The sequence below is a fragment of the Chenopodium quinoa genome, unplaced genomic scaffold, assembly GCF_001683475.1.
Source record: "Chenopodium quinoa cultivar QQ74 unplaced genomic scaffold, ASM168347v1, whole genome shotgun sequence".
Classification (NCBI taxonomy): Eukaryota; Viridiplantae; Streptophyta; class Magnoliopsida; order Caryophyllales; family Amaranthaceae; genus Chenopodium; species Chenopodium quinoa.
The window spans coordinates 651,786-679,243 of record NW_018743294.1 but is presented as its reverse complement, the minus strand read 5'-3'; the positions used below and the strand labels follow the sequence as shown (position 1 = coordinate 679,243).

Here is a 27,458-nt window from a genome sequence, read left to right as displayed (position 1 = left end):
TGTTTCATTTGTTGTTTTCTCTGTGTTTTAGAATTGTGTGTTTTTGTCGTATATTTTGTAGATTATACTTTCAATTAATCGTTTATGTTTTCTTATTCATTGTTACTAATGTGTTTATGTTCAGTCTTAAAGTCATTTTTTGATCATTTATTTTTACATTTTTATATCGATATTATGTGTAGTGGTAAATAATGAAAATATTGTTCAAAATATTATGTGCTGAAATTCTTTTTGCAATTGATCATGTGCTGTTTTGATATTGAACATTTTACTTATTTGTTATTGTTCATTCATGAAACTCTTTATGATCATTTATAATTGTATATTGTGCAGTGGAAAAAAATGATGATATTATGTATTTAGAAGCAGAACAGTCTGAATTAAAGGATAAAGAATTTAAATCTGAAGATGAAGCTTTCGAAGCGTATAATGAATATGCTTTTAGGAAAGGTTTTGGAATTCGAATTGGGAAGAGTAAGAGAAGAAGAGATGATTCTTTTTTGATGAAAAGATTTGTTTGTTGTAATGAGGGATTCAAAGATAATAAGTGTAAGAATAAAAGGATTTATGAGAAGTTGGATCATCGAACTGGTTGTTTAGCTTTTGTGCAGTTTCATATTGATCATTTAGGGGTCTATACATGTACAAGACATGAAATGGTTCATAATCATGCTATGATTCCTCCTGAAAAAAGGCATTTGATAAGGTCTCAAAGAGATGTGAATAAAGAGCAGCTTCTTTTCATTTCAACAATGAAATTGAGTGGAGTCAAAGTTACTGATTCTTTGAGGGTCTAAAGAAGGAGGTTGGGGGATCTCCTAATCTTTGTTTTTACTGCTTCTGATGCTTATAATGCATTGTCATCTGAAAAAGCTGCCCAAATTGAAGGATGTGATGGTAACCAATTGATTAAATATTTTGCCAAGAGACATGTGGATGAGACAGATTTTTATTATGATTTTGAACAAGATGATAGTGGTGCTTTAGTTAGTTTTTTTTGGCGTGATGGTAGGATGATGAGAGATTATCATTACTTTGGAGATTTGTTGGTTTTTGATACAACTTATAGAACTAATAAATATGGAATGATATGTGCTCCATTTGTTGGGATGAACCATCATGTACATCATGGTAACAATGTCATGTTTGGTATGGGTTTTATTTCTTAATGAGCGCACCGAGTCTTTTGATTGGTTGTTTGATACATTTTTGCACTCAATGGGGAGGAAAAGTCCCATTACAATTATGACTGATCAAGCACAAGCGATTGCAGCGGGTATAAGAAACATTTTTCCTTCAACTGTTCATCATCGTTTATGTGTATGGCATCTTGAACAAAATTCTAAGAAACACATTGGAGCATTGAGAGCTTTGGAAGGCTTTACAGATTTGTTTGGATATCTTTTGAAGTATTGTGAAACTCCTGCTGAATTTGAATATTTCTGGAAAAGGTAAATTATTGTTTTTTGTATTTATTTTTATTTTTATTATGTGATATATTTGATTATTATGTGATATATATATGAACATTTAGTGTTTTACATATGATCATACAATTTACTTTGTTATGTATGTTATCATAATATTATTAGTGTCCATATTGTTTATGATCATTATTCTTTACACAAATGTACATATTTTAATTTATATTTTGTTCATTTTTAAATTAATATATGATCATTTCTGTTATACAGGATGTGTGATAAATACAAATGTGAAAATGATGATTGGTTATGTGATTTGTATAAAATAAAGGAAATGTGGTGTCCTGCTTATTCTAAGAAGTATTGGTCTGGTGGTATATTGTCTTCTCAACGTAGTGAAACTACTAATAAGTCAGTTTCACAACGTCTTAATAAGACTCAAGGTTTATGTGATTTTTATCATGTTTTTTCTTGATGTCATTTCTGAGTGGAGAAGTAAGGAAGGTGCAAGAGATTACAATACTCTGAGGGGTAATAGGCACCTAGCTTTTGCTAATATTGGTATATTAGATCATGCAAGATCATTGTACACTATTCAAGCTTATGTTCTTTTTGAAGAGGAGTTCATTAGGGGGACAGCTTATGATCATGTTGATAATGGTTTGCGTTTTCCAGAATATTCATATCTTCTTTGGAGGCCTGGGAAGGATATAATTAAGCATGAAGTTGTTTTTAATAAGGAAACACATGCAATTTGTTGCACATGCATGTACTTTAGTGAGACTGGTTTACTTTGTTCTCATTCTCTTCGAGTATATCATTTGCATTGTGTGCGTAATATTCCACAAGAGTATATAATGAAACGATGGACAAAGGCTGCCATGTGTAGTCATGGTATTGAAGAACCTACTTTGAGGACAAATGTTGTGGCTACTAGTGTTTGGAGGTCACAAACAATCAGAAAGTTTGTTAAGTTGATAACAAGTTGTCAGAATTCTTTGAATGCAAGGGCAGAGGTTGAGTGTTATTTCAATCTGTTAAAAGAAAAGGTTGAGAGTGTATCAGGTGTAATTGACTTTAGTGAACCTGTTAAAGAGGTTGAAATTGTTGATCTTGAGATCAAGAATCCTCCAAAAGCTAGGCCTAAAGGTGAGAGGAATGTAAGGCCTAAGAGTACCTTGGAGAAGCAGTGTAACAAGGCAAAGGGTAATTTCAAGGAAAAAGTCTCTGTACACTCCTTACAAAAGGGGTATAGGGCAAGCAGTTGTACAGGTATATGATCATTTCATATTTTCAAATTGATCATTTCAGTTTTCATAAATGATCATTTATGTTTTTTTTTTTTAAATAGGAACTTGATGAGAACGGTTGTGCTGTTACTTATGCTAATTCTATAGTGATCCCATTGAATTGATTGTTTTGAGCAATAAACGGGCTCAGGTAAATTCAAATGTGCCAAAAAAAACATTTTATTTATATTTTATTAATATTGATTTTTATAATTTTAAAAATATAGGTCGGCTTAAAATCAGCTGTTGTAGAAGAAATTCCTTCTAGTTCTAAGGAATCAAATCATAGTATTTCCAATGATTTTGATCAGGTATATGAACATTTATGATCTATATTATAATTTTTTTTTATTTAATTTTTTATTTTTATATTTTTTTTGGTTTTTTTGTAGGCTACTGGTGAAAGCTCTCTTTCATCTATCATATCTATTGATGTTGATATTTCATCTATTGCTAAGGTTTTTTTTTTTTCCATATTTGTTTGTATAAGTGTTTGTAACTGATCATATACTGGTTTATTAATGATCAATTTAATTTTTTTTAAAGGCGAAGGATTTAAATCTTGAAGGTGTTTCTGCTGTTCAACCTTGTTCTAATTTTGGTGCAAATAAAGGTGCTTCTGGTGTTAAAACTTACTCTCAAATTAATCCAAGAGTTCCAATTCATACTAGTGCGTCAACAAAATCTCCTGTTGTTATTCAACCTACTGTTCCCAGGAATGTTCAAAATCAAACTCAGAATTGTTCAAACACCAATCCAGAAATGATCATATCCAACTCCAGGAATGTTCATCAACAAATGTTCAAGTTATTTCTCCTACGGTTCAAATAAATGATCAAGGATTTCCTGTTCAGAATGTTCAAGTTACTCCTCCCACAGTTCAAAGAAATGATCAAGGTGCTCGTGTTCCAATTCTTCAATCAAGAAATGTTCAATTAGGTTCTAAAAAGATTTCTTCTAAATATGATAAGTTGTTAGCCTTTTTTGATACAAGTGTAGCTAAACGTTTGGCTAATAAAGATAAATAATTAGTATTCCAGAACTTTATAAACATTAGACTTTTTTGTAATGTTGATTTAATTACTATTTTGTAATTTTGAATTTTCGATCTATTATATAAAAAACTTTCATTCAAAGATTAAAATGAAATATCAATTACAATAATATTAAAATAAAATCCATAAGTCTACTTCTAAAAAAAAAAAAATAGTCATATATAAGAAATGAACATATACATAGTTGTAAATGAACATTTGAAACTACAAAGTTGCAAATTTTCTAGCTTTCCTTCTATTTGCTCTTGATTCAGTGTTTTCTTCAAATAACATCAGTTCTGCTGTGTATTGGAGCCTTAGATTTCTAATTTGTTCCACCTGTTGAACAAAATGAATTGTCAAATTTTAATTAAACAATCTTTACTGTTTCATAAATGAATATTATATCTTAAATAATTGATCATTTAACTCTTACATTGTTTGGTTTTAAATCACAAATCCAGCTCTCATTAGGATCAGCAGTGAAGGTTTCCATATGCTTCATAATGTAAACTCCACAGTTGTATAGTCATTGTTGCTACGCCATTTCATCTTTTCCAAAACAACTGTGTAGTCTTCAATTCTTTTTTGCATCTTGATATCCAAGGTGTTTCATGTACTCTGCCAATCCTTTTAACTGATAGAAAAAAGAGTAAAAATTGTTTAGAAGTTTGTATTGTGATGAAGACATGAACAATTAATAAAATATAATTGATCATGTAGTCAACTATAAATGAACATATTATCTCACCATCATTTTTGGTTGTTCTTCATATTTTGCTTGGACTGATACCTTTTTTGGTAGTTTTCTATTGTCAATTATATGAATTTTGTCTTCTATATGATTGACGCACAACAGAAAAAAATGTTGAGAAGTTGATACTGGGAAGAAGACCTGAACAAATTATATAATGTTATTGGACAATATATTGAAGGTAATTGAACATTTGTATTAAACAAGAATTAATACCTGTTTATATCCAACAATGCTGTCAATTTTAATTCAACTTCAGTTCATTGTCAATTCTTTCTATGAAGGCATTAATTCTTGTCTTCATTGATGATCCTTCTGACAAACTCTATTTGTGCACATAATGTGCTGTTGAAATACAAACAAACATATAGAAGTTAAATGAATTTTTAGCAATTATTTATCATAGGAAAATAGAATCAATAATATAAAAAAAGAAGAAAGACTAACATGAAGCACTGTTGAGAAATAAATCTTGTTTCTCGGCTTTTTATGATTAAGAAACCTTGCCCATCCATCTATGACACAATTTGTCACTTCAACATCATCTCCAAGAGTTTTCATTTCATTTCTATTGATGAGATTCAAGCCATCATAGTATAAGAGTGCACTGCATTATGAACATTTAATAATATGAATGTGAACATATTTTTTATAAAAGATATTAAACCTTAAGTTTAATTAGTGTAAGTAATTACCTTTCATCTTTTCCACCAAGAGCAAAGTCTAACTGCAATTTGGTTCATGGCTTTCTCATCTTTTAAACAGATCCTTGTACTTGACCAAGTAAGGAGATCGGAAAGCAGGAGGAATTGTTTTCTTTTCGCGTTTTGGTCTTGTTGTTCAATATAAAATATTGTTAAATTAAGAAAATTATGAGGAACATAAATGAACATTTGAGTGTATATAAATAAATTTGAAATTATACCTTTCAACCTTTTCCTTTTCAGTTTTTTTCTTCTTTTCTGCAATTGACTTTTTTCTTATCATCATTCCTGGTCATATTACATAACACAAATGTACATTTAGGTATATGAAAATGTTCATTATTATTTTTGAACATTTACTTAATATAAATAATGTACCTTTTTGTGACTTTTGAGGATGAAGCAACAATCTTCTGTTTTCACTGAAAAGTGAAACAATGTCAGTACATATTAATAAAATAAAAGCTTCTTATGTAACACCTGAATCATTTTCAATTCATAAAATGAAAGATATTGATTTAACATAAAACCTATTGATTTAACATAAACCATACATTCATATTACATATTCAACAAAATAATGTTCACACATACAATAGTTGAGAAACACCAGTTTCAAGTTACAACACGATAGTAACATAAGTTAAATTGTTCCATCTAGATATTTTATCCTACACCATTACATAACCCTAATAGTAAGACATGTCTTCAGGATTTTACCCCTCCACTTTTTCATCATTTTTTGTTTTTTCAAAAACATCTTCCTTGTTTTTGTTTCCACCTCCAACTGTGTTTTTTGGATCATCACTTTTTTCACCACCATCTGACCTAGGGTCAGCATCAACCACTGAACCAGATCCTGCATCTAAGAAAAAATTTAATTAGATATAATATAATTTCTTTGTAAATGAACATTTGAGTATTTATAATTGAACATTATACCTGTTCTAGGCAATCCTTCATTATCTGACCTAGTGTCAGCATCAAATTTTGAACCAGTTGCTGCGTCTAACAAAAATAATACAATTAATAATGAATATTTCTTGTTTGTAAATGAACATTTTACACTTTTTAATTGAACATTATACCAGTTCTAGAAAATTCTTCAATTCTTTGTTCTGAAGCTGCTGAAGTTTTACCCACATCCTTTTCTCCAGCTGTATTATAAATCATCATTTTGGAGATACACTAAGTTAATAGTATTTACACATAATAATTAGAAATGAACATTTCTACTTAAGTTTATGTACATTATTATTAAATATATGAACATATTACCATTTGTTGAAATTATTGGTTGTTCAATTATATCACCAAGTGTTGAAAAGGTGGGCCCTGTTTCTGTTTAGGACAATTTAGACCACAAATTTAGAATTTTTTCATATAAAAATTAGGATATATAGTCTCTTTTAGTTAGAATTTACCAATGGCTGGAGAAGGTGGAGTCAACCCCAAGCTGAAAGCTTTTCTGATGTCATATTCTTGTTCTTTTTCCTTTCCCTTTTTGGTTAATTTCTTCCCAGTCATTTGCTTCTCAGTTGTTTGCTTTTCAGACCCTTGCATCAGATTCTTCTCAGCTTGTGCAAGTGCATTTAGGAAATCCTCACTGCCAAAGAATTCTTCATCTTGGCTTAGAATTGATGGTTCCCTAGCTACCACCTTTCCTAAAACTTCATCAACTTTTTTCACCAAGTCATTTCCAGGGAAGATATCCTTTGCCTTCACCAATTTTGAAGAAAGCTTTGACAGGTTTGAACAAGTTGTTTTTACCAGGGAAACAAAATCATCCATAAAAACCTATATGAATGAATATTAAAAATTATGCAGTTGAACATTTCAGATTATACAAATGAACATTTATGTTAACAAAAGTGATCATTTTATAACCTTAGGACTTTCTTCAACTTCTGCAGCAATCCTTGGTAGAATTTTCCCTCTCCCAAATCCCAATTCTAATTCAATCTTCAACCTCTCAAGAACCATGTCTCTATTCCATGCAGATATGATAGGAATTGTTCTTGGAGGCCTTTTGTCTAACCTCTGAACTCTATCAAAATAGAACAACTACAAGAAAAAAGAAAACATGGAACAGAACATAAACAATAAAAAAAGTGCATTTATTTAAATTTAAATGAACATCTTGTATCTAAGAATATACCATCAGAAATTGAAGAGGGCCTTTGTAGAACCCCTTGCCTTGCTGCTTTCTCCAATCAACATGACATTTGATAAGTGAGTCATATACAAACTGACACCAGTTCAAATTTTTTATGTTTTCTTTGTCCATCATAGAATAAAGAAATTTGAAATGGCATTGATTGTTTGATACACATTTCATCAAGCAGTTCACAGCCACTGCTAAAAAGTTAGTAATGAAATGTTCACTTGGTGGTCTGTTGTTGGTGAATTTATCATTTATGTATCCATTCACAATCTGCAAACAAAATGAACAAAACATTTATACTTTTGATCATTTAATGTATTTAAAATGAACATTTAAAACTGATCATACCTGACTCACTGATGGAGTTTTTCCTGACCATGATTTTCTCCATTTCTTCAGAAATTCTGCATACTCCTCACTAATTTTATCAGACTTTGGCTCAACAATTGGAATTTCTCCTGTAGGCAAGCCATAAACTACCCTAACATCCTCTACCTCAATTTCTATTTTTTCATTCTTTGGTAGTTCAAAACACTGGCTATTTTCTTCAAAACTTCCCAATAACCAGTTACAGAACTTTTGATCAAGTTGAGGTAAACTAATGTCAAGAAGTGATCCTAACCCTATATCAATAATTTGTTGTTTTTGGGTAGGTGTCATCTTTTTTATCCATGCAATGAACTTCACATGTCCTCCTCTCTTTGAAGATTTCTCTTCCTCAAATTCATCTTCCTGAATTTCCTCAACTTCATCAGTTTCTATTGCTTGAACCATTTCAGTTTTCATTTTCTTTTTTCTCCTACCTTCAATCTTTCCTTCATCATACAGTACCATCTTTTGCTCCTCCTTTTCAACCTTTGCCTTCACTGAATTCCCTTTCTTTGCCTGTTTCTTCCTTGGCTTTACTTCTTCCTCTTCCTCCTCTTCCTCCACCTCATAATCATCCTCACTGACAGGCTCTTCTTCTGCTCTATAAACTGACTCTTCACTATCATCATCACTGTCAGTAGAACTTTCATCAGTAGGATCTTGAGAGGGTTCATCTGATGGTACTTCTTGTATTTTTTTTCTCTTTCCAGCATTTCTCTTGGCAGGACTGACATCTGAAAATTAAATATATAATTTTGTTTAAGTATTGAAAATGTACAGTAAGCAAATGATAAAATGAACAAAATTGTTTTCTCAAATGATCATTCTATATATAGAAATTGAACATTTATAATATATCATTATATACCTGCTTTTCTTTTGCCAGCAACCTTAGAAGTTTTCTTCACTTCTTCTAGAGTTTTCTTTTTCCCACCTATATATTGAAATTGAACATTAATGATATACCATCATAAATGATCATTCTATACATTAAGATTGAACATTTACCCTTTTTGCCTTGGTCTGGAGGATATTCAGCAGGAGCACCTGCCATTTTTTTTTATTGGAGTAGGTGCTGGAGGTGGTGCATCAGCTTCCTTTTGAATAGGAAAATTCCTTGTAGACATTCTTCTCTTCTGTCCTATTTTTGCGGTTTCTTTAGCAGGTTCAACATCCTTCTTCAGGCTTCCCTTTTCAGATTCATCTAACAGAACATCTATTGTTTTTAAAAAAATTTATGTTAGTATATTTGAAAGTGTAATATTTATTGTGTAACAGAAAAGTATTATGATTACCTGGCTCCTTGTAATTCTACCACTTGGCACAACAACAAGGCTTTTGTTTTTGTTTTTCCTTGCAACCATTTTGTATCTTGTTTTCATTTTGGTTGACTGATCACTTTTTTGTGATGATGGAGCTGTCTCCTCACTAAGTTTTGTGGAAACTTTATCATCATCTTGATCTAGAAGATAAGTTTCATCCTCAATTTGAACAAAATCAGGTGCAATTTGTGCTGCATATGAAATGATCAAATATAAAAGATTAAATAAACATTTATTAAATTGGATGACAAATGTTTACTATATACAATATAAATGAACATTTCAGGTAATGAATATGTACATTTTCCACTATTTACCTTTCGGATCTGTTGTCTTTGTAGACTCATCTTCCACTGTTTTCTCTTTAGGGATTTTCTCCTTTTCAGGCTCTTTTTTTCCCTCTTGTCCTTCTATGAAAATTTAATTAGTTAATATTTATATATTTTTTTAATCTTATTGAACATTCAATATTATGTAGATCCAATATGAACATTTTATGTAATAAAAATGTACATTTATAAATTTTTACCTTCTACATTTGTTGTCTTTGGAAAGACATCTTCCACAGTTTTGTCTTTAGGGCTTTTCTCTTTTTCAGTCCCTTTTTTTCCTTCTTGTACTTCTATTAAAATTTATTTAGTTAAAATTTAATTTTTTTAATCTTATTGAATATTTAATATTATGCTTTTCCAATATGAACATTTTTTGTAATAAAAATGTACATTTTAAAATTTTTACCTTTTTCCACAGTTTTCTCTTCTATTGGCCCTTTTTCTTTCTTTTTTGCTTCACCTTCAAAAGTAATAGTATTGTTAAAATTGATATTTATGACTATTAAACAAAAATATTCAATAAATATGATCATTTACCTTTCCTGATTTCCTTGCTTGCCTTTTCCATTCTTTTGAGATTTCTCATAATTCTGATTGTCGATTCTTTGTACTTTCTGTAAATGTATGATATTAACTTTGAAATATATTCATTAATTGATTAAATTAATTCAATTATTTAAATTTAAACATACTTTGGGTTTCTCTCTATGTCTAAATGTATTTCTTGCATCTTGTCCTTTAATGTTGTTATTCTTGAATCATCTTTGGGTTTTCTGATATTTCATTAAAAATATGTTTGAATTTACAATTTTGATTAGTAAATAAAAAAATGAACATATAACTTATATTACTATTGGCCATGAGCAAACTTTTTTGTACTGATTTTCAAATGAACATATAGTCTATCTAAATTGAACATTTAAGTTTTCTTACTTTTGGCCAAGACTATTCTTTACTGGATTGCTTTGCACTTTTGGTTGAACTTCTTCTTGCTTGCTGAAATCAATATTAAGAAATACTTTAAATAAAAAATGCACATAAATTGTACATAAAATATACTGTTATAAAAATGAACATTTGTTTATATAAAATTGATCATTAGTATACCTTTCATCCCTACTCTCTTTGTCAGTTGTGTTATGTGTAGCAGACACACTCTTAGTTGTTGCATTAGTAGCAGGAATGTTCTCACTTTGTTCACTTAAAAAAAACAGAATTATTTTATATAATATGATATTAAAGTATGAACTAATTTATACAATGAAGAAGATAATTAGTTATTTTGTATAAAGCTTTTATACCTTATTGTTTGATTTGTCTCTGGTGGTCTTGATTTTGACATAACAAATTTCACTCGAACCTTTTTTTTTCACTAAAATTTTAAGAATTACCTAATAAGTTTGGTATATATATACAATGTACAATAATTGAATGTAAAAACAATTATTTTATACATATAAACTTACTTGTTTAAAGTGTATCTTTCATAACTATTACCATATTCATTTTGTTCTATAACCTTCTTTAGAGTTAATGGTTCAGATTTCCCATCTCTAAATTGAAGCAAGTGTATCACTCTAAATGGCACATCACTACATTATAAATTAATTACATGACATTAGTTTGAATGCATATCACTGAAATGATTATTATCATATTTATATATGTGCATGATGATTTAATGAAATGTATATTTGTTATTTAAATCTCAATGACTACTCAAATGAACAAATATACATATATGATCATAATTATATCTATAAATGAACATTATGAGTATCAAATATGATCATATACAATGATGTTTCAATGAAATGTACTTTTGTTTTTAAATCTCAATAAATACTCATATGAACAAATATAAATATATGATCATAACTATATCTATAAATGAACATTATGAGTATCAAATATGATCATAACTATATCTATAAATGAACATTATGAGTATCAAATATGATCATATACAAATAACATATTAAACAAAGATAAAACCAATTTTATCAAATACAACTAGCATATTAGACATGAACATAATATATTCTGTAAATGACTAATTACCTTGGTAGTGGAGACATTGTTAAATCCGTACCAATTGACTTGTCAATATCTTTTAAAAGTTCCGGATCTACAATTGGATCATTTTGGCGGTTTTTTTTCAATTTGTCTACTCTTGACTGAAGAGGTACATCATCATCATCGTCTCTGTTTTATTTAATAAATTGTTAATGTTTTAGTTATTTTCAGTAAAATCTTAGAACAATTACTACAATCGCAAAAAATTTTAACAAAAATTAGGTTTTACAAATAAATTCGCTCTATAATTTTCATCGCAAGAATATGAACAAATTAGGTTTTACAAAAGTTAGGGTTCATACATTTCTTCAGAAATTTTCAACAAATTACTCGTCTGTGAAGTATTTTTCTCCAAAATCATACTACAATTGCAAAAAATTGAACAAAAATTAGGTTTCACACATAAAATCGCACTATAATTGTCATCGAAAGAAAATGAACAAAATTACTTACTCTTTAGATACATTTTGCTCCGATTTTGCAGTTTCTTCTTTCATGTTCTTCTCTGTAGTGGTTTTTTGCAAAATCGCACTACAATCGCAACAAAATGAACAAAATTAAGGTTTCACACATAAAATTGCACTACAATCTCAAAAAATGAACAAAACTAACGAAATTACTTACTCTTTTTGTTGTGATTGTTTAATTTCTTATCGAATATCAGACATTTGAAGCAATTTTGGAGTATTTTGAAGCAATTTTTCAGTGATTTAAATTGAAATTTGTTCCGATTCGTTGGGTTTGATGAGAGAGAAACTCTAGAGAAATGAAGAAGATGGTGTTTAGAGAGAGAGAATGATTTGAAATTGATTTTTTTTTTTTATTTTTTTTATGTATATATATGTGGGGTAGGGGAAGTTAGTTATGCAGTTACTGTGGTTATTGTGGGGAGTGGGTAATTATTGTGGGTTAGTGGAGGGGGTGTGGGTAGTAACTCTAAACGCTGCGTTTAGAGGGAGTGTAGGTTGGGCTACCTACACTAGGGTCTAGTGTATACCAACAGATAATTTTGGGCTTTACCAATAACGTTGTATCATCTTTATGCTCGTGCCTAGCTGTTGGTATACACTAGACCCTAGTGTAGGTAGCCCAACCTACACTCCCTCTAAACGCAGCGTTTAGAGTTACTACCCACACCCCCTCCACTAACCCACAATAATTACCCACACCCCACAATAACCACAGTAACTGCATAACTAACTTCCCCTACCCCACATATATATACATAAAAAAAATTAAAAAAAAAATCAATTTCAAATCATTCTCTCTCTCTAAACACCATCTTCTTCATTTCTCTAGAGTTTCTCTCTCATCAAACCCAACGAATCGGAACAAATTTCAATTTAAATCACTGAAAAATTGCTTCAAAATACTCCAAAATTGCTTCAAATGTCTGATATTCGAGAAGAAATTAAACAATCACAACAAAAAGAGTAAGTAATTTCGTTAGTTTTGTTCATTTTTTGAGATTGTAGTGCAATTTTATGTGTGAAACCTTAATTTTGTTCATTTTGTTGCGATTGTAGTGCGATTTTGCAAAAAACCACTATAGAGAAGAACATGAAAGAAGAAACTGCAAAATCGGAGCAAAATGTATCTAAAGAGTAAGTAATTTTGTTCATTTTCTTTCGATGACAATTATAGTGCGATTTTATGTGTGAAACCTAATTTTTGTTCAATTTTTTGCAATTGTAGTATGATTTTGGAGAAAAATACTTCACAGACGAGTAATTTGTTGAAAATTTCTGAAGAAATGTATGAACCCTAACTTTTGTAAAACCTAATTTGTTCATATTCTTGCGATGAAAATTATAGAGCGAATTTATTTGTAAAACCTAATTTTTGTTAAAAATTTTTGCGATTGTAGTAATTGTTCTAAGATTTTACTGAAAATAACTAAAACATTAACAATTTATTAAATAAAACAGAGACGATGATGATGATGTACCTCTTCAGTCAAGAGTAGACAAATTGAAAAAAAACCGCCAAAATGATCCAATTGTAGATCCGGAACTTTTAAAAGATATTGACAAGTCAATTGGTACGGATTTAACAATGTCTCCACTACCAAGGTAATTAGTCATTTACAGAATATATTATGTTCATGTCTAATATGCTAGTTGTATTTGATAAAATTGGTTTTATCTTTGTTTAATATGTTATTTGTATATGATCATATTTGATACTCATAATGTTCATTTATAGATATAGTTATGATCATATATTTATATTTGTTCATATGAGTATTTATTGAGATTTAAAAACAAAAGTACATTTCATTGAAACATCATTGTATATGATCATATTTGATACTCATAATGTTCATTTATAGATATAATTATGATCATATATGTATATTTGTTCATTTGAGTAGTCATTGAGATTTAAATAACAAATATACATTTCATTAAATCATCATGCACATATATAAATATGATAATAATCATTTCAGTGATATGCATTCAAACTAATGTCATGTAATTAATTTATAATGTAGTGATGTGCCATTTAGAGTGATACACTTGCTTCAATTTAGAGATGGGAAATCTGAACCATTAACTCTAAAGAAGGTTATAGAACAAAATGAATATGGTAATAGTTATGAAAGATACACTTTAAACAAGTAAGTTTATATGTATAAAATAATTGTTTTTACATTCAATTATTGTACATTGTATATATATACCAAACTTATTAGGTAATTCTTAAAATTTTAGTGAAAAAAAAAAGGTTCGAGTGAAATTTGTTATGTCAAAATCAAGACCACCAGAGACAAATCAAACAATAAGGTATAAAAGCTTTATACAAAATAACTAATTATCTTCTTCATTGTATAAATTAGTTCATACTTTAATATCATATTATATAAAATAATTCTGTTTTTTTTTAAGTGAACAAAGTGAGAACATTCCTGCTACTAATGCAACAACTAAGAGTGTGTCTGCTACACATAACACAACTGACAAAGAGAGTAGGGAAGAAAGGTATACTAATGATCAATTTTATATAAACAAATGTTCATTTTTATAACAGTATATTTTATGTACAATTTATGTGCATTTTTTATTTAAAGTATTTCTTAATATTGATTTCAGCAAGCAAGAAGAAGTTCAACCAAAAGTGCAAAGCAATCCAGTAAAGAATAGTCTTGGCCAAAAGTAAGAAAACTTAAATGTTCAATTTAGATAGACTATATGTTCATTTGAAAATCAGTACAAAAAAGTTTGCTCATGGCCAATAGTAATATAAGTTATATGTTCATTTTTTTATTTACTAATCAAAATTGTAAATTCAAACATATTTTTAATGAAATATCAGAAAACCCAAAGATGATTCAAGAATAACAACATTAAAGGACAAGATGCAAGAAATACATTTAGACATAGAGAGAAACCCAAAGTATGTTTAAATTTAAATAATTGAATTAATTTAATCAATTAATGAATATATTTCAAAGTTAATATCATACATTTACAGAAAGTACAAAGAATCGACAATCAGAATTATGAGAAATCTCAAAAGAATGGAAAAGGCAAGCAAGGAAATCAGGAAAGGTAAATGATCATATTTATTGAATATTTTTGTTTAATAGTCATAAATATCAATTTTAACAATACTATTACTTTTGAAGGTGAAGCAAAAAAGAAAGAAAAAGGGCCAATAGAAGAGAAAACTGTGGAAAAAGGTAAAAATTTTAAAATGTACATTTTTATTACAAAAAATGTTCATATTGGAAAAGCATAATATTAAATATTCAATAAGATTAAAAAAATTAAATTTTAACTAAATAAATTTTAATAGAAGTACAAGAAGGAAAAAAAGGGACTGAAAAAGAGAAAAGCCCTAAAGACAAAACTGTGGAAGATGTCTTTCCAAAGACAACAAATGTAGAAGGTAAAAATTTATAAATGTACATTTTTATTACATAAAATGTTCATATTGGATCTACATAATATTGAATGTTCAATAAGATTAAAAAAATATATAAATATTAACTAATTAAATTTTCATAGAAGGACAAGAGGGAAAAAAAGAGCCTGAAAAGGAGAAAATCCCTAAAGAGAAAACAGTGGAAGATGAGTCTACAAAGACAACAGATCCGAAAGGTAAATAGTGGAAAATGTACATATTCATTACCTGAAATGTTCATTTATATTGTATATAGTAAACATTTGTCATCCAATTTAATAAATGTTTATTTAATCTTTTATATTTGATCATTTCATATGCAGCACAAATTGCACCTGATTTTGTTCAACTTGAGGATGAAACTTATCTTCTAGATCAAGATGATGATAAAGTTTCCACAAAACTTAGTGAGGAGACAGCTCCATCATCACAAAAAAGTGATCAGTCAACCAAAATGAAAACAAGATACAAAATGGTTGCAAGGAAAAACAAAAACAAAAGCCTTGTTGTTGTGCCAAGTGGTAGAATTACAAGGAGCCAAGGTAATCATAATACTTTTCTGTTACACAATAAATATTACACTTTCAAATATACTAACATAAATTTTTTTAAAAACAATAGATGTTCTGTTAGATGAATCTGAAAAGGGAAGCCTGAAGAAGGATGTTGAACCTGCTAAAGAAACCGCAAAAATAGGACAGAAGAGAAGAATGTCTACAAGGAATTTTCCTATTCAAAAGGAAGCTGATGCACCACCTCCAGCACCTACTCCAATAAAAAAAATGGCAGGTGCTCCTGCTGAATATCCTCCAGACCAAGGCAAAAAGGGTAAATGTTCAATCTTAATGTATAGAATGATCATTTATGATGGTATATCATTAATGTTCAATTTCAATATATAGGTGGGAAAAAGAAAACTCTAGAAGAAGTGAAGAAAACTTCTAAGGTTGCTGGCAAAAGAAAAGCAGGTATATAATGATATATTATAAATGTTCAATTTCTATATATAGAATGATCATTTGAGAAAACAATTTTGTTCATTTTATCATTTGCTTACTGTACATTTTCAATACTTAAACAAAATTATATATTTAATTTTCAGATGTCAGTCCTGCCAAGAGAAATGCTGGAAAGAGAAAAAAAATACAAGAAGTACCATCAGATGAACCCTCTCAAGATCCTACTGATGAAAGTTCTACTGACAGTGATGATGATAGTGAAGAGTCAGTTTATAGAGCAGAAGAAGAGCCTGTCAGTGAGGATGATTATGAGGTGGAGGAAGAGGAGGAAGAGGAAGAAGTAAAGCCAAGGAAGAAACAGGCAAAGAAAGGGAATTCAGTGAAGGCAAAGGTTGAAAAGGAGGAGCAAAAGATGGTACTGTATGATGAAGGAAAGATTGAAGGTAGGAGAAAAAAGAAAATGAAAACTGAAATGGTTCAAGCAATAGAAACTGATGAAGTTGAGGAAATTCAGGAAGATGAATTTGAGGAAGAGAAATCTTCAAAGAGAGGAGGACATGTGAAGTTCATTGCATGGATAAAAAAGATGACACCTACCCAAAAACAACAAATTATTGATATAGGGTTAGGATCACTTCTTGACATTAGTTTACCTCAACTTGATCAAAAGTTCTGTAACTGGTTATTGGGAAGTTTTGAAGAAAATAGCCAGTGTTTTGAACTACCAAAGAATGAAAAAATAGAAATTGAGGTAGAGGATGTTAGGGTAGTTTATGGCTTGCCTACAGGAGAAATTCCAATTGTTGAGCCAAAGTCTGATAAAATTAGTGAGGAGTATGCAGAATTTCTGAAGAAATGGAGAAAATCATGGTCAGGAAAAACTCCATCAGTGAGTCAGGTATGATCAGTTTTAAATGTTCATTTTAAATACATTAAATGATCAAAAGTATAAATGTTTTGTTCATTTTGTTTGCAGATTGTGAATGGATACATAAATGATAAATTCACCAACAACAGACCACCAAGTGAACATTTCATTACTAACTTTTTAGCAGTGGCTGTGAACTGCTTGATGAAATGTGTATCAAACAATCAATGCCATTTCAAATTTCTTTATTCTATGATGGACAAAGAAAACATAAAAAATTTGAACTGGTGTCAGTTTGTATATGACTCACTTATCAAATGTCATGTTGATTGGAGAAAGCAGCAAGGCAAGGGGTTCTACAAAGGCCCTCTTCAATTTCTGATGGTATATTCTTAGATACAAGATGTTCATTTAAATTTAAATAAATGCACTTTTTTTTATTGTTTATGTTCTGTTCCATGTTTTCTTTTTTCTTGTAGTTGTTCTATTTTGATAGAGTTCAGAGGTTAGACAAAAGGCCTCCAAGAACAATTCCTATCATATCTGCATGGAATAGAGACATGGTTCTTGAGAGGTTGAAGATTGAATTAGAATTGGGATTTGGGAGAGGGAAAATTCTACCAAGGATTGCTGCAGAAGTTGAAGAAAGTCCTAAGGTTATAAAATGATCACTTTTGTTAACATAAATGTTCATTTGTATAATCTGAAATGTTCAACTGCATAATTTTTAATATTCATTCATATAGGTTTTTATGGATGATTTTGTTTCCCTGGTAAAAACAACTTGTTCAAACCTGTCAAAGCTTTCTTCAAAATTGGTGAAGGCAAAGGATATCTTCCCTGGAAATGACTTGGTGAAAAAAGTTGATGAAGTTTTAGGAAAGGTGGTAGCTAGGGAACCATCAATTCTAAGCCAAGATGAAGAATTCTTTGGCAGTGAGGATTTCCTAAATGCACTTGCACAAGCTGAGAAGAATCTGATGCAAGGGTCTGAAAAGCAAACAACTGAGAAGCAAATGACTGGGAAGAAATTAACCAAAAAGGGAAAGGAAAAAGAACAAGAATATGACATCAGAAAAGCTTTCAGCTTGGGGTTGACTCCACCTTCTCCAGCCATTGGTAAATTCTAACTAAAAGAGACTATATATCCTAATTTTTATATGAAAAATTCTAAATTTGTGGTCTAAATTGTCCTAAACAGAAACAGGGCCCACCTTTTCAACACTTGGTGATATAATTGAACAACCAATAATTTCAACAAATGGTAATATGTTCATATATTTAATAATAATGTACATAAACTTAAGTAGAAATGTTCATTTCTAATTATTATGTGTAAATACTATTAACTTAGTGTATCTCCAAAATGATGATTTATAATACAGCTGGAGAAAAGGATGTGGGTAAAACTTCAGCAGCTTCAGAACAAAGAATTGAAGAATTTTCTAGAACTGGTATAATGTTCAATTAAAAAGTGTAAAATGTTCATTTACAAACAAGAAATATTCATTATTAATTGTATTATTTTGTTAGACGCAGCAACTGGTTCAAAATTTGATGCTGACACTAGGTCAGATAATGAAGGATTGCCTAGAACAGGTATAATGTTCAATTATAAATACTCAAATGTTCATTTACAAAGAAATTATATTATATCTAATTAAATTTTTTCTTAGATGTAGGATCTGGTTCAGTGGTTGATGCTGACCCTAGGTCAGATGGTGGTGAAAAAAGTGATGATCCAAAAAACACAGTTGGAGGTGGAAAACAAAACAAGGAAGATGTTTTTGAAAAAACAAAAAATGATGAAAAAGTGGAGGGGTAAAATCCTGAAGACATGTCTTACTATTAGGGTTATGTAATGGTGTAGGATAAAATATCTAGATGGAACAATTTAACTTATGTTACTATCGTGTTGTAACTTGAAACTGGTGTTTCTCAAACTATTGTATGTGTGAACATTATTTTGTTGAATATGTAATATGAATGTATGGTTTATGTTAAATCAATAGGTTTATGTTAAATCAATATCTTTCATTTTATGAATTGAAAATGATTCAGGGTGTTACATAAGAAGCTTTTATTTTATTAATATGTACTGACATTGTTTCACTTTTCAGTGAAAACAAGAAGATTGTTGCTTCATCCTCAAAAGTCACAAAAAGGTACATTATTTATATTAAGTAAATGTTCAAAAATAATAATGAACATTTTCATATACCTAAATGTACATTTGTGTTATGTAATATGACCAGGAATGATGATAAGAAAAAGTCAATTGCAGAAAAGAAGAAAAAAACTGAAAAGGAAAAGGTTGAAAGGTATAATTTCAAATTTATTTATATACACTCAAATGTTCATTTATGTTCCTCATAATTTTCTTAATTTAACAATATTTTATATTGAACAACAAGACCAAAACGCGAAAAGAAAACAATTCCTCCTGCTTTCCGATCTCCTTACTTGGTCAAGTACAAGGATCTGTTTAAAGATGAGAAAGCCATGAACCAAATTGCAGTAGACTTTGCTCTTGGTGGAAAAGATGAAAGGTAATTACTTACACTAATTAAACTTAAGGTTTAATATCTTTTATAAAAATATGTTCACATTCATATTATTAAATGTTCATAATGCAGTGCACTCTTATACTATGATGGCTTGAATCTCATCAATAGAAATGAAATGAAAACTCTTGGAGATGATGTTGAAGTGACAAATTGTGTCATAGATGGATGGGCAAGGTTTCTTAATCATAAAAAGCCGAGAAACAAGATTTATTTCTCAACAGTGCTTCATGTTAGTCTTTCTTCTTTTTTTATATTATTGATTCTATTTTCCTATGATAAATAATTGCTAAAAATTCATTTAACTTCTATATGTTTGTTTGTATTTCAACAGCACATTATGTGCACAAATAGAGTTTGTCAAGAAGGATCATCAATGAAGACAAGAATTAATGCCTTCATAGAAAGAATTGACAATGAACTGAAGTTGAATAAAATTGACAGCATTGTTGGATATAAACAGGTATTAATTCTTGTTTAATACAAATGTTCAATTACCTTCAATATATTGTCCAATAACATTATATAATTTGTTCAGGTCTTCTTCCCAGTATCAACTTCTCAACATTTTTTTTCTGTTGTGCGTCAATCATATAGAAGACAAAATTCATATAATTGACAATAGAAAACTACCAAAAAAGGTATCAGTCCAAGCAAAATATGAAGAACAACCAAAAATGATGGTGAGATAATATGTTCATTTATAGTTGACTACATGATCAATTATATTTTATTAATTGTTCATGTCTTCATCACAATATTTTTTTCATTTTTAATTTTTTAACAGGCTGTAGGGTTTTGAGGCCACTGTAATAGCACAGCAAAGAGCAGGAAGGATTGTTCCATATCTAAAGAGCGACAACAACAGTAAGGATTGTAAAACATTTAGATATTCAGCAGAAAATCCCTTACATTAAACCTCACTTTTACTACATATCAACAACAACATCAAGAAATACATAAATCCCCCCTCCCCCCCCCCCCAACAACACCATACATTCACGCCCACATTCAAATTAGCTATTATACTACTTTGCTTTACTCATACCAAAGCCACATTCCAACATTTAGACCATAAGCAAAATTCACTTAAATCAGTACTCTTTTTCACATCAACAACTACAACAACAGGAAGAATTGTTCCATATCAAAACTTCTAAAAACCAATAACAACAATTCACCCCAAACATTGAGGCGAAATTCATAATAACTAGTACATTACTTTACTTTTCTCTACTCAAATTCCACAGTCGCGTAATTTAGAATACAATCAACAAATCAACAAAGTTTTACACACCAACATAATTGTGATAAAGGAAGAACACGCAAATCTTCACCGACCAATTGCAATAATCGACCTCAACAATTGCAAAATTCAAACCAATTTGTGAAAACTAGGGTTTACAACATATAATTTACCTTACGCTTTCTCTTGAAAACACCAGAATCCCACACTTCGAGCTGGGTTGAGGACTCCAATCATCAAATTCGTAAATCAGTCTCTCAGTGATAAAAATAGAGAACAGATGAAAGAGGGAGAGATGGTCTTCTCCAGCTTCAGACTTCTGATTCCTCAATGACGGGATCTTGTGATTCCTAAGTTTCAGACAAAACGGGGGGCTAAAATTCAGCGTTAACGCTCGACTAACGTCCCAGTTAATCTGCCATGTCACCAACAAACCCAATAAACAATAAAATATTGCAAGATACCTCAATAATAACGAAAATGCCATCATATTAACGTTATACGTCAATATGTCTTATTAACTAGGGGAAGCTCGATATTTTTGTGAATAATGATCTTACATCAGCTAAGCCTATTTATAATGATAGATAAAACTAGAAGCTTCCAAATTCTGTTACAACAGAATTGGATTGTTATAACAAACTTGAGCTGACGTGGCATGATTGTCAGATCAGCTATTACCAACAGTTCCTCCTTCCTTTCCAACAAAAAAAGGGGGGATTTCAAAGCAAAATTTCTTTAACAATGGAAGAATTTTACAGAAAGAAGAGTGAGAATTGCAGCAGAAGATCTTGGGAATCAACAATGGAGGTCAAGATTGATTGTAGATGAAGGTGGTGGTTGGTTTCAGGAAAAGCGAACGAGAAATAAGGGTTTTAGATAAATTCGATCAATTTTGAACAAAAAGGGTACACAGGAGAGTGAAAGAAAGGAGAAGAGAAGGATTGAACAAGGGAAAGATGATTATGGAGTGTTGTTCTTCAACGCCATTTTTGCATTTCAATTGGTAAGTTAACACCGCTAGTCTGAAGTTAACACCCATATTCCTCTATGCCGACTTTACCCTTAGTAAAGCTAGCGAAATGACGTGCATACCCTTTTATGAACACAGGTCTTTCATATGTAGCACTGTCAAAAAGGTTTGACAGTTCGGGTTCGGTTCGGTTTGAAATCGGTTCGGTATTAAATTGGGTCGATTTGAAATCAGTTTAAATGTTTTGCGGGTCGGTTTTAGTTCGGTTTAAATAGTTATCGGTTCGATTCGGTTTCAGTTTATTCTTGAACGGTTTGAATTCGGTTCGGGTTGTAACCAGTTTGGATAGTAAGCGGTTCGGTGCAGACGGGTTGCGGTTTGTTAATGGTTCGGTGTAAACGGTTTTTATCCCGGTTCAAACAGTTTTGGGTTGGGAACGGTTTCGGGTTAGAAACAGTTCGGTTCTTTTTTGGTTCAGTTTATAACAGGTTCGGTTCTTTTGCGGTTTATTTTATAACTAGTAACTTCTTTTTCGGTTCACTTTATAACTAGTTCGGTTCTTTAATGCTCAATCGGTAGTAAACATGTGTGCATAATTAAATTTCATTTAAAACACTTTTTTACTTGATTTTAATATTCTCTTTATAGTAAGCAGTTTGTAGTCGATTCGTTTATAAGCAATCCGGTTCATAAACGATTCGATTTGCAAGCGGTTTGGTTTATAAAAGGTTTGGTTTATAAACCGTTCAGTGTAAACGGGTTGCGGGTTGTTAACGGTTCGGTGTAAACGGTTTTTATCCCGGTTTAAACGGTTTCGGGTTGAAAGCGATTTTGGGTTAGAAACAGTTCAGTTCTTTTTTCGGTTCGGTTTGATTTCAGTTCGGTTTAGAACTGGTTCGGTTCATTAACGGGTTTGGTTCTTATACGGTGTAACATTATTCGGATCGGTTCGGTTTCGGGTTCATTCACATACGGTTTTGGTCGATTTTCGGTTTCAAAAAAAACGGTTTTTAATCGGTTCGGTTCTCATTTGGGTCGGTTCTCATTTGGGTCGTTTCGTTTCGGGCAGTTAAACGGTTTCGGTTTGAAATTTGACAGCACTATTCATATGGCATATGAACAAGGATTTTCTCAAAAAAAAAGGGGGGAATTTCATAGCAAAATTTCTTTTCGAGAAGGTATGTGTGAATTTTTTTTGGATGTTTAAAATTATACAATTAGCAATTAATAAGTGTATGTGTTGCTTTTTTTTTCTTTCTTAATATATATTATATATATATATATATTTATATATAGGAAAAGTGCATGTGCTTCTTAATGTACTTTTAATTAATTAATTAACTAGTTAGTAGCCAGGGTTTTGCTTAAAACTATACAATCAACAATTAACTAATGACACGACAAATTGAGGAGTTGAGTAAAGGCTATTCACTCCAGCTTAATTTAAGTTCAGCTCCAATCAGTTTAGTTAAGTTCAGCTCCTAATTTTCATCTCTCATAAAAATATTCATTTGAGCTCAATTCAGTAAATGTGAACAGACCCTAAGTGACGTGTCGAAATAAAAGGATCTACGGGGCGCATAGACGTTCTTAGAAAAAAAGGTCCAAGCTGAGGTCCCTAAAAATGGCGTGCCCTAATCCCTAGATCATCAAACCCTAGGGAGGGCACACTTCCCAAGGTCCCTATAAATAGGGACATTCCCTCATTTATTGGGACCCGTTCCAATCATTACGGATCTGTCACTAACAAGAAACAGACACCACTTGAGCTTGGAATCCGAGCAGATAACTTATTTTCCGTACGTTTTACTCCGAATCCATACTAACTTAATCTGCGGAGGCGGACCATCGACCATTCGGTGCTCCGTTTGCTTTGCAGGTACACGCGTCCTTGCTGAATCCAGTTTTTAAGTTGTAACTCTCCCGAGGGACACAAAAAAACCCCGAAACATTTGGCGCCGTCTGTAGACACCCATTTTTGTCTCCCCAAAACCAAACCCAGTGATGAATGCCTTTCACGTCGAACCATAATCGAATGAGGTGAAAGTGTGGAAGGTCAAGTGTTGCGGTTTAGTCTTATTAAAAATTCTCTTCTTTCTGTTTTTGAAAACAACTCTATTTTATTAAAAATAGTCAATCTAGTTTAGTTTGATCCATGATAAACGATATATTATAAGCCCAATTCCGATGAATATTGAGGAAGTTATGGCCAAAATACTAAACTGGGCCCGGTTCGTTATTTACATACGTCCCAATGATCTAGAGGAGGGCCCAATGTTAATTATTATTCCTGAAATTATTAGGATTAATTATAATTTTCTAGAAAACTCTAGAATGTTCTTTTAAATTCTAATAGAGTTAGGATTAATAATTATTTTAAGATGGATTTTTATTTGGAATAAAATATTATTTTATTATTATTATTATTATTATTGTTAATTATACATTTTACTTCTGTACGGATTCCGTAGATCAAATTTGGTTAAAGATCGGATTCCGCTTGGAAAGCGTGGAAAGCCAGGCTGTCGCCTGGCGACAGAGTGAATTTCTGGCGACAACGTGTAGTTTTATTCCTTATCAAGTTCTGTCAATTTTCGGACTATTTTCCTTATAAATAGGGTCCTCGACCTCCGTTTTTATTCATCAACTCTCATCAAGGCTTACTTGATACTCTTTCTCTCTCTTTCTAAACCAACCTTTTGCAAACACAATTCCGCATACACAAGATCGAGAAACACCTAGCCAAGTTTGAAGTTGCCTTCGCCCTAGACGTGCAAGGTTTAATATTTTCTGAGGGTTTGGCCCAAATCTAGTTTAAACTTTATTTAATTTGATTCTTTAATTTAATTATTTGATTTAATATTTCATTGAAGTTTACTAACGCGTGTATTTTGTTATTAGAAAGAGGTACGAGGCATCAAAGTATGTAATCTTATTGCTCTATTCTTGTAGGATGCATGTTTATTATTTATTAATTCCTAGTACATGTAAGGATGTTATTTATTGCTTTCTAGTATCATGTTCAGGGTGCCTTTTACTCTTTTCTAGTATCATGTTAGTACCATGTTAGGTCTAAAACTTTGATTTTTATTGTTTAGTGACATGCTAGGATTCGTTATTAATCTTGTTAGTATTAATGCCAAGATCTTGCTATTATTATTAGGCTTTAATTTTAATATAATGATTAACATGATTTTGATTATTATTATTATGTTGCTTGATTTATATTTTATTATTATTGCTTGATCACACCTTTTATGCATGTTTAAAGGGAATTTGTACTTGAAATCACGCTTAATAAGATAATTAATAATTTGGTTTAGGCTAATATGATTTTAATTCAAGTGATCGCCAATAATAGATTTATTTGTGCATTAATATTCAACCAACATAGATAAACAGGTTTAGGGCTAAATCTAATGTTTGTATGTTAGTCAAAAAGCGCACATGAATACGAGTAAAATAAAGTAGAGGCCTATTTTATAGGGCGGATCCCTTCTTTTGTAGATTGGATTCGTACCCTCATCCCCGAACCCTATTTGGTTCAAGACCTTATGGAGTTGACGATCTCCTGGATCGTTTTGGGTTTACAAGTTCCTAAAACTTGTTGGCGGTTCTTTTGCTCTAGCTTTCTTCCCTTTAGAACGCCACCATACTTAAGTGTATGATCACAGTGGGGTTCAAGCTTGGGGTTATAGTGCTTGAAATATTCCCTAAAGTTTTTTGGCGACTCCACTGGGGAGGATTTCTATTTTAATTCCTAAAATTTATTTTGGCAATTACTTAGAATGAGCGGATGAGACTAAAAAAATTCTAAGTATTTCATGTGCGTAATTTTGATTAACATTATTGTCATATGCATAAAAAAGGTCCTCATTGGATAGACCATCCGAAATGAGTCAAAAACATAGGATTTTACACGTAGGAAATTTGAGAAATATCTTTCACAACTAGAATCGAAATAATACTGCGAAATCTGGAAAATTCTAAGAACACAGATACCTGCCAAGGCATGTAGGAACTAGCGTCTAGAAAACAGTGATCGTCGCCTATAAAGAGCTTATGTCGCTAGGCGACAGTTCTTTCGCTTGGCGACAGAGGTTCTTTTGCGGCGACAGTTCCTGTAGTCTGGCGCCAAGTTCTTCCAATACCGAGCCAGAACTCTGCCCTCTTGTTTTGACCATTTCTAGTACTGTTGGCTCGATTCTACTTCCTGATTGAGTTTACTCACTTTTCTTAAACCCATATGTGTTCTCCATATGGCCATAACCCTCTGGGGGTTCACGCTCCATCTACCCAATCGAACGCTCCTGGCAACGACGGGTACATCCGAGTTAGTGAATCCACCAAACTGTGGAAGCAAGTTTTTAACTTGCGGGGTCCCATCCATACAAGCCAACCCTTCCAAAGGTAAGGCTTCCGCGCGATGCATTCGGACTCATAACAATGGACCCTCTTTGACTTAACCCATATCCTTGAACTTTAGAGAACTAGAGCCATGGTTAGGTTGCAAACTCATTGCATCATATTGTGACTATGTGAACTACTTGTGCATTCTTGCTTGTGCATACTATATATGTGCTAACCGTTTTTTTTGACTTGTGTTTAATACTAAGTAAATCGACTAATGACTAAAAAGGACTTTTTCTAAATTAATTAATTAATTAGACTAATTAAAGGCTAATAAATTAATCAACTTGACTTAGTACGACTTTAGGCATGTCCCTTTAGAGTAAAATTACTGGAAACAGTCCAGATTAATGTTCCAGCAATGGCGCAAAAATCTGGGCTGTGGCGCCTCTGTTTACTGTCTATTGCCTGGCGACAACCCTGTCGTCTGGCGACAGGCTTTTAACAGTGGTGACAGTCTTGTTGTTATAGCGACAGTCCAGTTTCTTGCTCGAGTCATCATGACGAGTCTAATTAATTAAGTCTACTAATCAGTTCACCGATTTATTAATGATTTAAACCATGTTCAAGTATTTAATTGAGTCTAGGCACTTAAGTCCCATGGTCATACACAAGAGTCAAAGCATGTCACTCACACACACTTATAATGCACACACATAACATGTTTGTCACACCATGACCATGTTTAGAGAGTCTTGAATGCATATTTTCCGTCAATTCTTTTAGGGGGGTAAGTCGAATATTAATCCTCCAATCAACCACTTGATTGAACCCATTCCCAAAATATGCACCATATTTTTGCTTTTTTCTTTTGCTTTTTAAACCATAAAATCAAGGTCGATTAGAGTCGGGTCATTAAAACGAGTATGGTTTAATTTACAGCGCGTGGACAAGAAAGGAAGGGCGTCTAATCAAGGACAACACTTTCGTTCAAGTAGCACTTTTTGACAAACCATTGGTAGGAAAAGGAAAGCTAAGAAGATAATGGCAAGTCAAGAAGAACTTAATGAAGTTAGGGGAGAGGTAGCTAACTTGGCTGAAATATTGAAGGGTTTAACTCT

General features: G+C 31.3%; 5 protein-coding genes and 2 long non-coding RNA genes across 11 annotated transcripts; 4 read left to right on the top strand and 3 right to left on the bottom strand.

The window, feature by feature from the left end:
- Positions 1-333: 333 nt before the first annotated feature.
- On the top strand, positions 334-1,169 carry LOC110737270 (protein FAR1-RELATED SEQUENCE 5-like; the record flags this gene model as incomplete). The annotated part of the gene is made up of 2 exons (XM_021917617.1): positions 334-706; positions 803-1,169. Coding segments are annotated over 2 exons (740 nt in total), but the record flags the coding sequence as incomplete, so codon positions are not given.
- On the top strand, positions 1,169-2,635 carry LOC110737292 (protein FAR-RED IMPAIRED RESPONSE 1-like). The gene is made up of 2 exons (XM_021917647.1): positions 1,169-1,451; positions 1,695-2,635. The coding sequence occupies exons 1-2, from the start codon at positions 1,219-1,221 to the stop codon at positions 1,897-1,899; spliced, it is 438 nt and encodes a 145-aa protein (XP_021773339.1). The 5' UTR covers positions 1,169-1,218; the 3' UTR covers positions 1,900-2,635.
- A 189-nt stretch (positions 2,636-2,824) lies between these two features.
- On the top strand, positions 2,825-3,498 carry LOC110737295. The gene is made up of 3 exons (XR_002514363.1): positions 2,825-2,864; positions 2,941-3,024; positions 3,106-3,498. It is a non-coding gene; the product is annotated as an uncharacterized LOC110737295 (long non-coding RNA).
- Positions 3,499-3,908: 410 nt separating this feature from the next.
- Positions 3,909-4,268, bottom strand: LOC110737296. Its single transcript, XR_002514364.1, has 2 exons — positions 4,184-4,268; positions 3,909-4,086 (listed from the first exon to the last, which is right to left on the bottom strand). It is a non-coding gene; the product is annotated as an uncharacterized LOC110737296 (long non-coding RNA).
- A 1,542-nt stretch (positions 4,269-5,810) lies between these two features.
- On the bottom strand, positions 5,811-8,863 carry LOC110737290. 4 transcript variants are annotated; one of them, XM_021917641.1, is made up of 10 exons: positions 8,747-8,863; positions 8,607-8,672; positions 7,718-8,472; positions 7,364-7,639; positions 7,093-7,269; positions 6,630-7,002; positions 6,484-6,546; positions 6,294-6,362; positions 6,148-6,213; positions 5,811-6,070 (listed from the first exon to the last, which is right to left on the bottom strand). In XM_021917641.1, exons 1-10 carry the CDS (start codon positions 8,790-8,792, stop codon positions 5,922-5,924), a joined length of 2,040 nt encoding a protein of 679 aa, XP_021773333.1. In that variant the 5' UTR covers positions 8,793-8,863; the 3' UTR covers positions 5,811-5,921. The 4 variants fall into 4 exon arrangements, with proteins under 4 accessions (XP_021773333.1, XP_021773334.1, XP_021773335.1 ...); XM_021917642.1 differs by having other exon boundaries at positions 5,811-6,064; XM_021917643.1 differs by having other exon boundaries at positions 6,148-6,207.
- Positions 8,864-8,971: 108 nt separating this feature from the next.
- Positions 8,972-12,089, bottom strand: LOC110737291 (biorientation of chromosomes in cell division protein 1-like 1). 2 transcript variants are annotated; one of them, XM_021917645.1, is made up of 11 exons: positions 11,922-12,089; positions 11,771-11,830; positions 11,454-11,597; positions 10,500-10,592; positions 10,326-10,388; positions 10,085-10,165; positions 9,930-10,006; positions 9,799-9,852; positions 9,590-9,682; positions 9,378-9,470; positions 8,972-9,251 (listed from the first exon to the last, which is right to left on the bottom strand). In XM_021917645.1, the coding sequence occupies exons 1-11, from the start codon at positions 11,963-11,965 to the stop codon at positions 8,974-8,976; spliced, it is 1,080 nt and encodes a 359-aa protein (XP_021773337.1). In that variant the 5' UTR covers positions 11,966-12,089; the 3' UTR covers positions 8,972-8,973. The 2 variants fall into 2 exon arrangements, with proteins under 2 accessions (XP_021773337.1, XP_021773338.1); XM_021917646.1 differs by lacking the exons at positions 11,454-11,597; positions 11,771-11,830; positions 11,922-12,089 and adding an exon at positions 10,694-11,079.
- Positions 12,090-19,539: 7,450 nt separating this feature from the next.
- Positions 19,540-20,436, top strand: LOC110737293. Its single transcript, XM_021917648.1, has 4 exons — positions 19,540-19,753; positions 19,841-20,000; positions 20,103-20,231; positions 20,307-20,436. Exons 1-4 carry the CDS (start codon positions 19,707-19,709, stop codon positions 20,385-20,387), a joined length of 417 nt encoding a protein of 138 aa, XP_021773340.1. The 5' UTR covers positions 19,540-19,706; the 3' UTR covers positions 20,388-20,436.
- Positions 20,437-27,458: the final 7,022 nt, after the last annotated feature.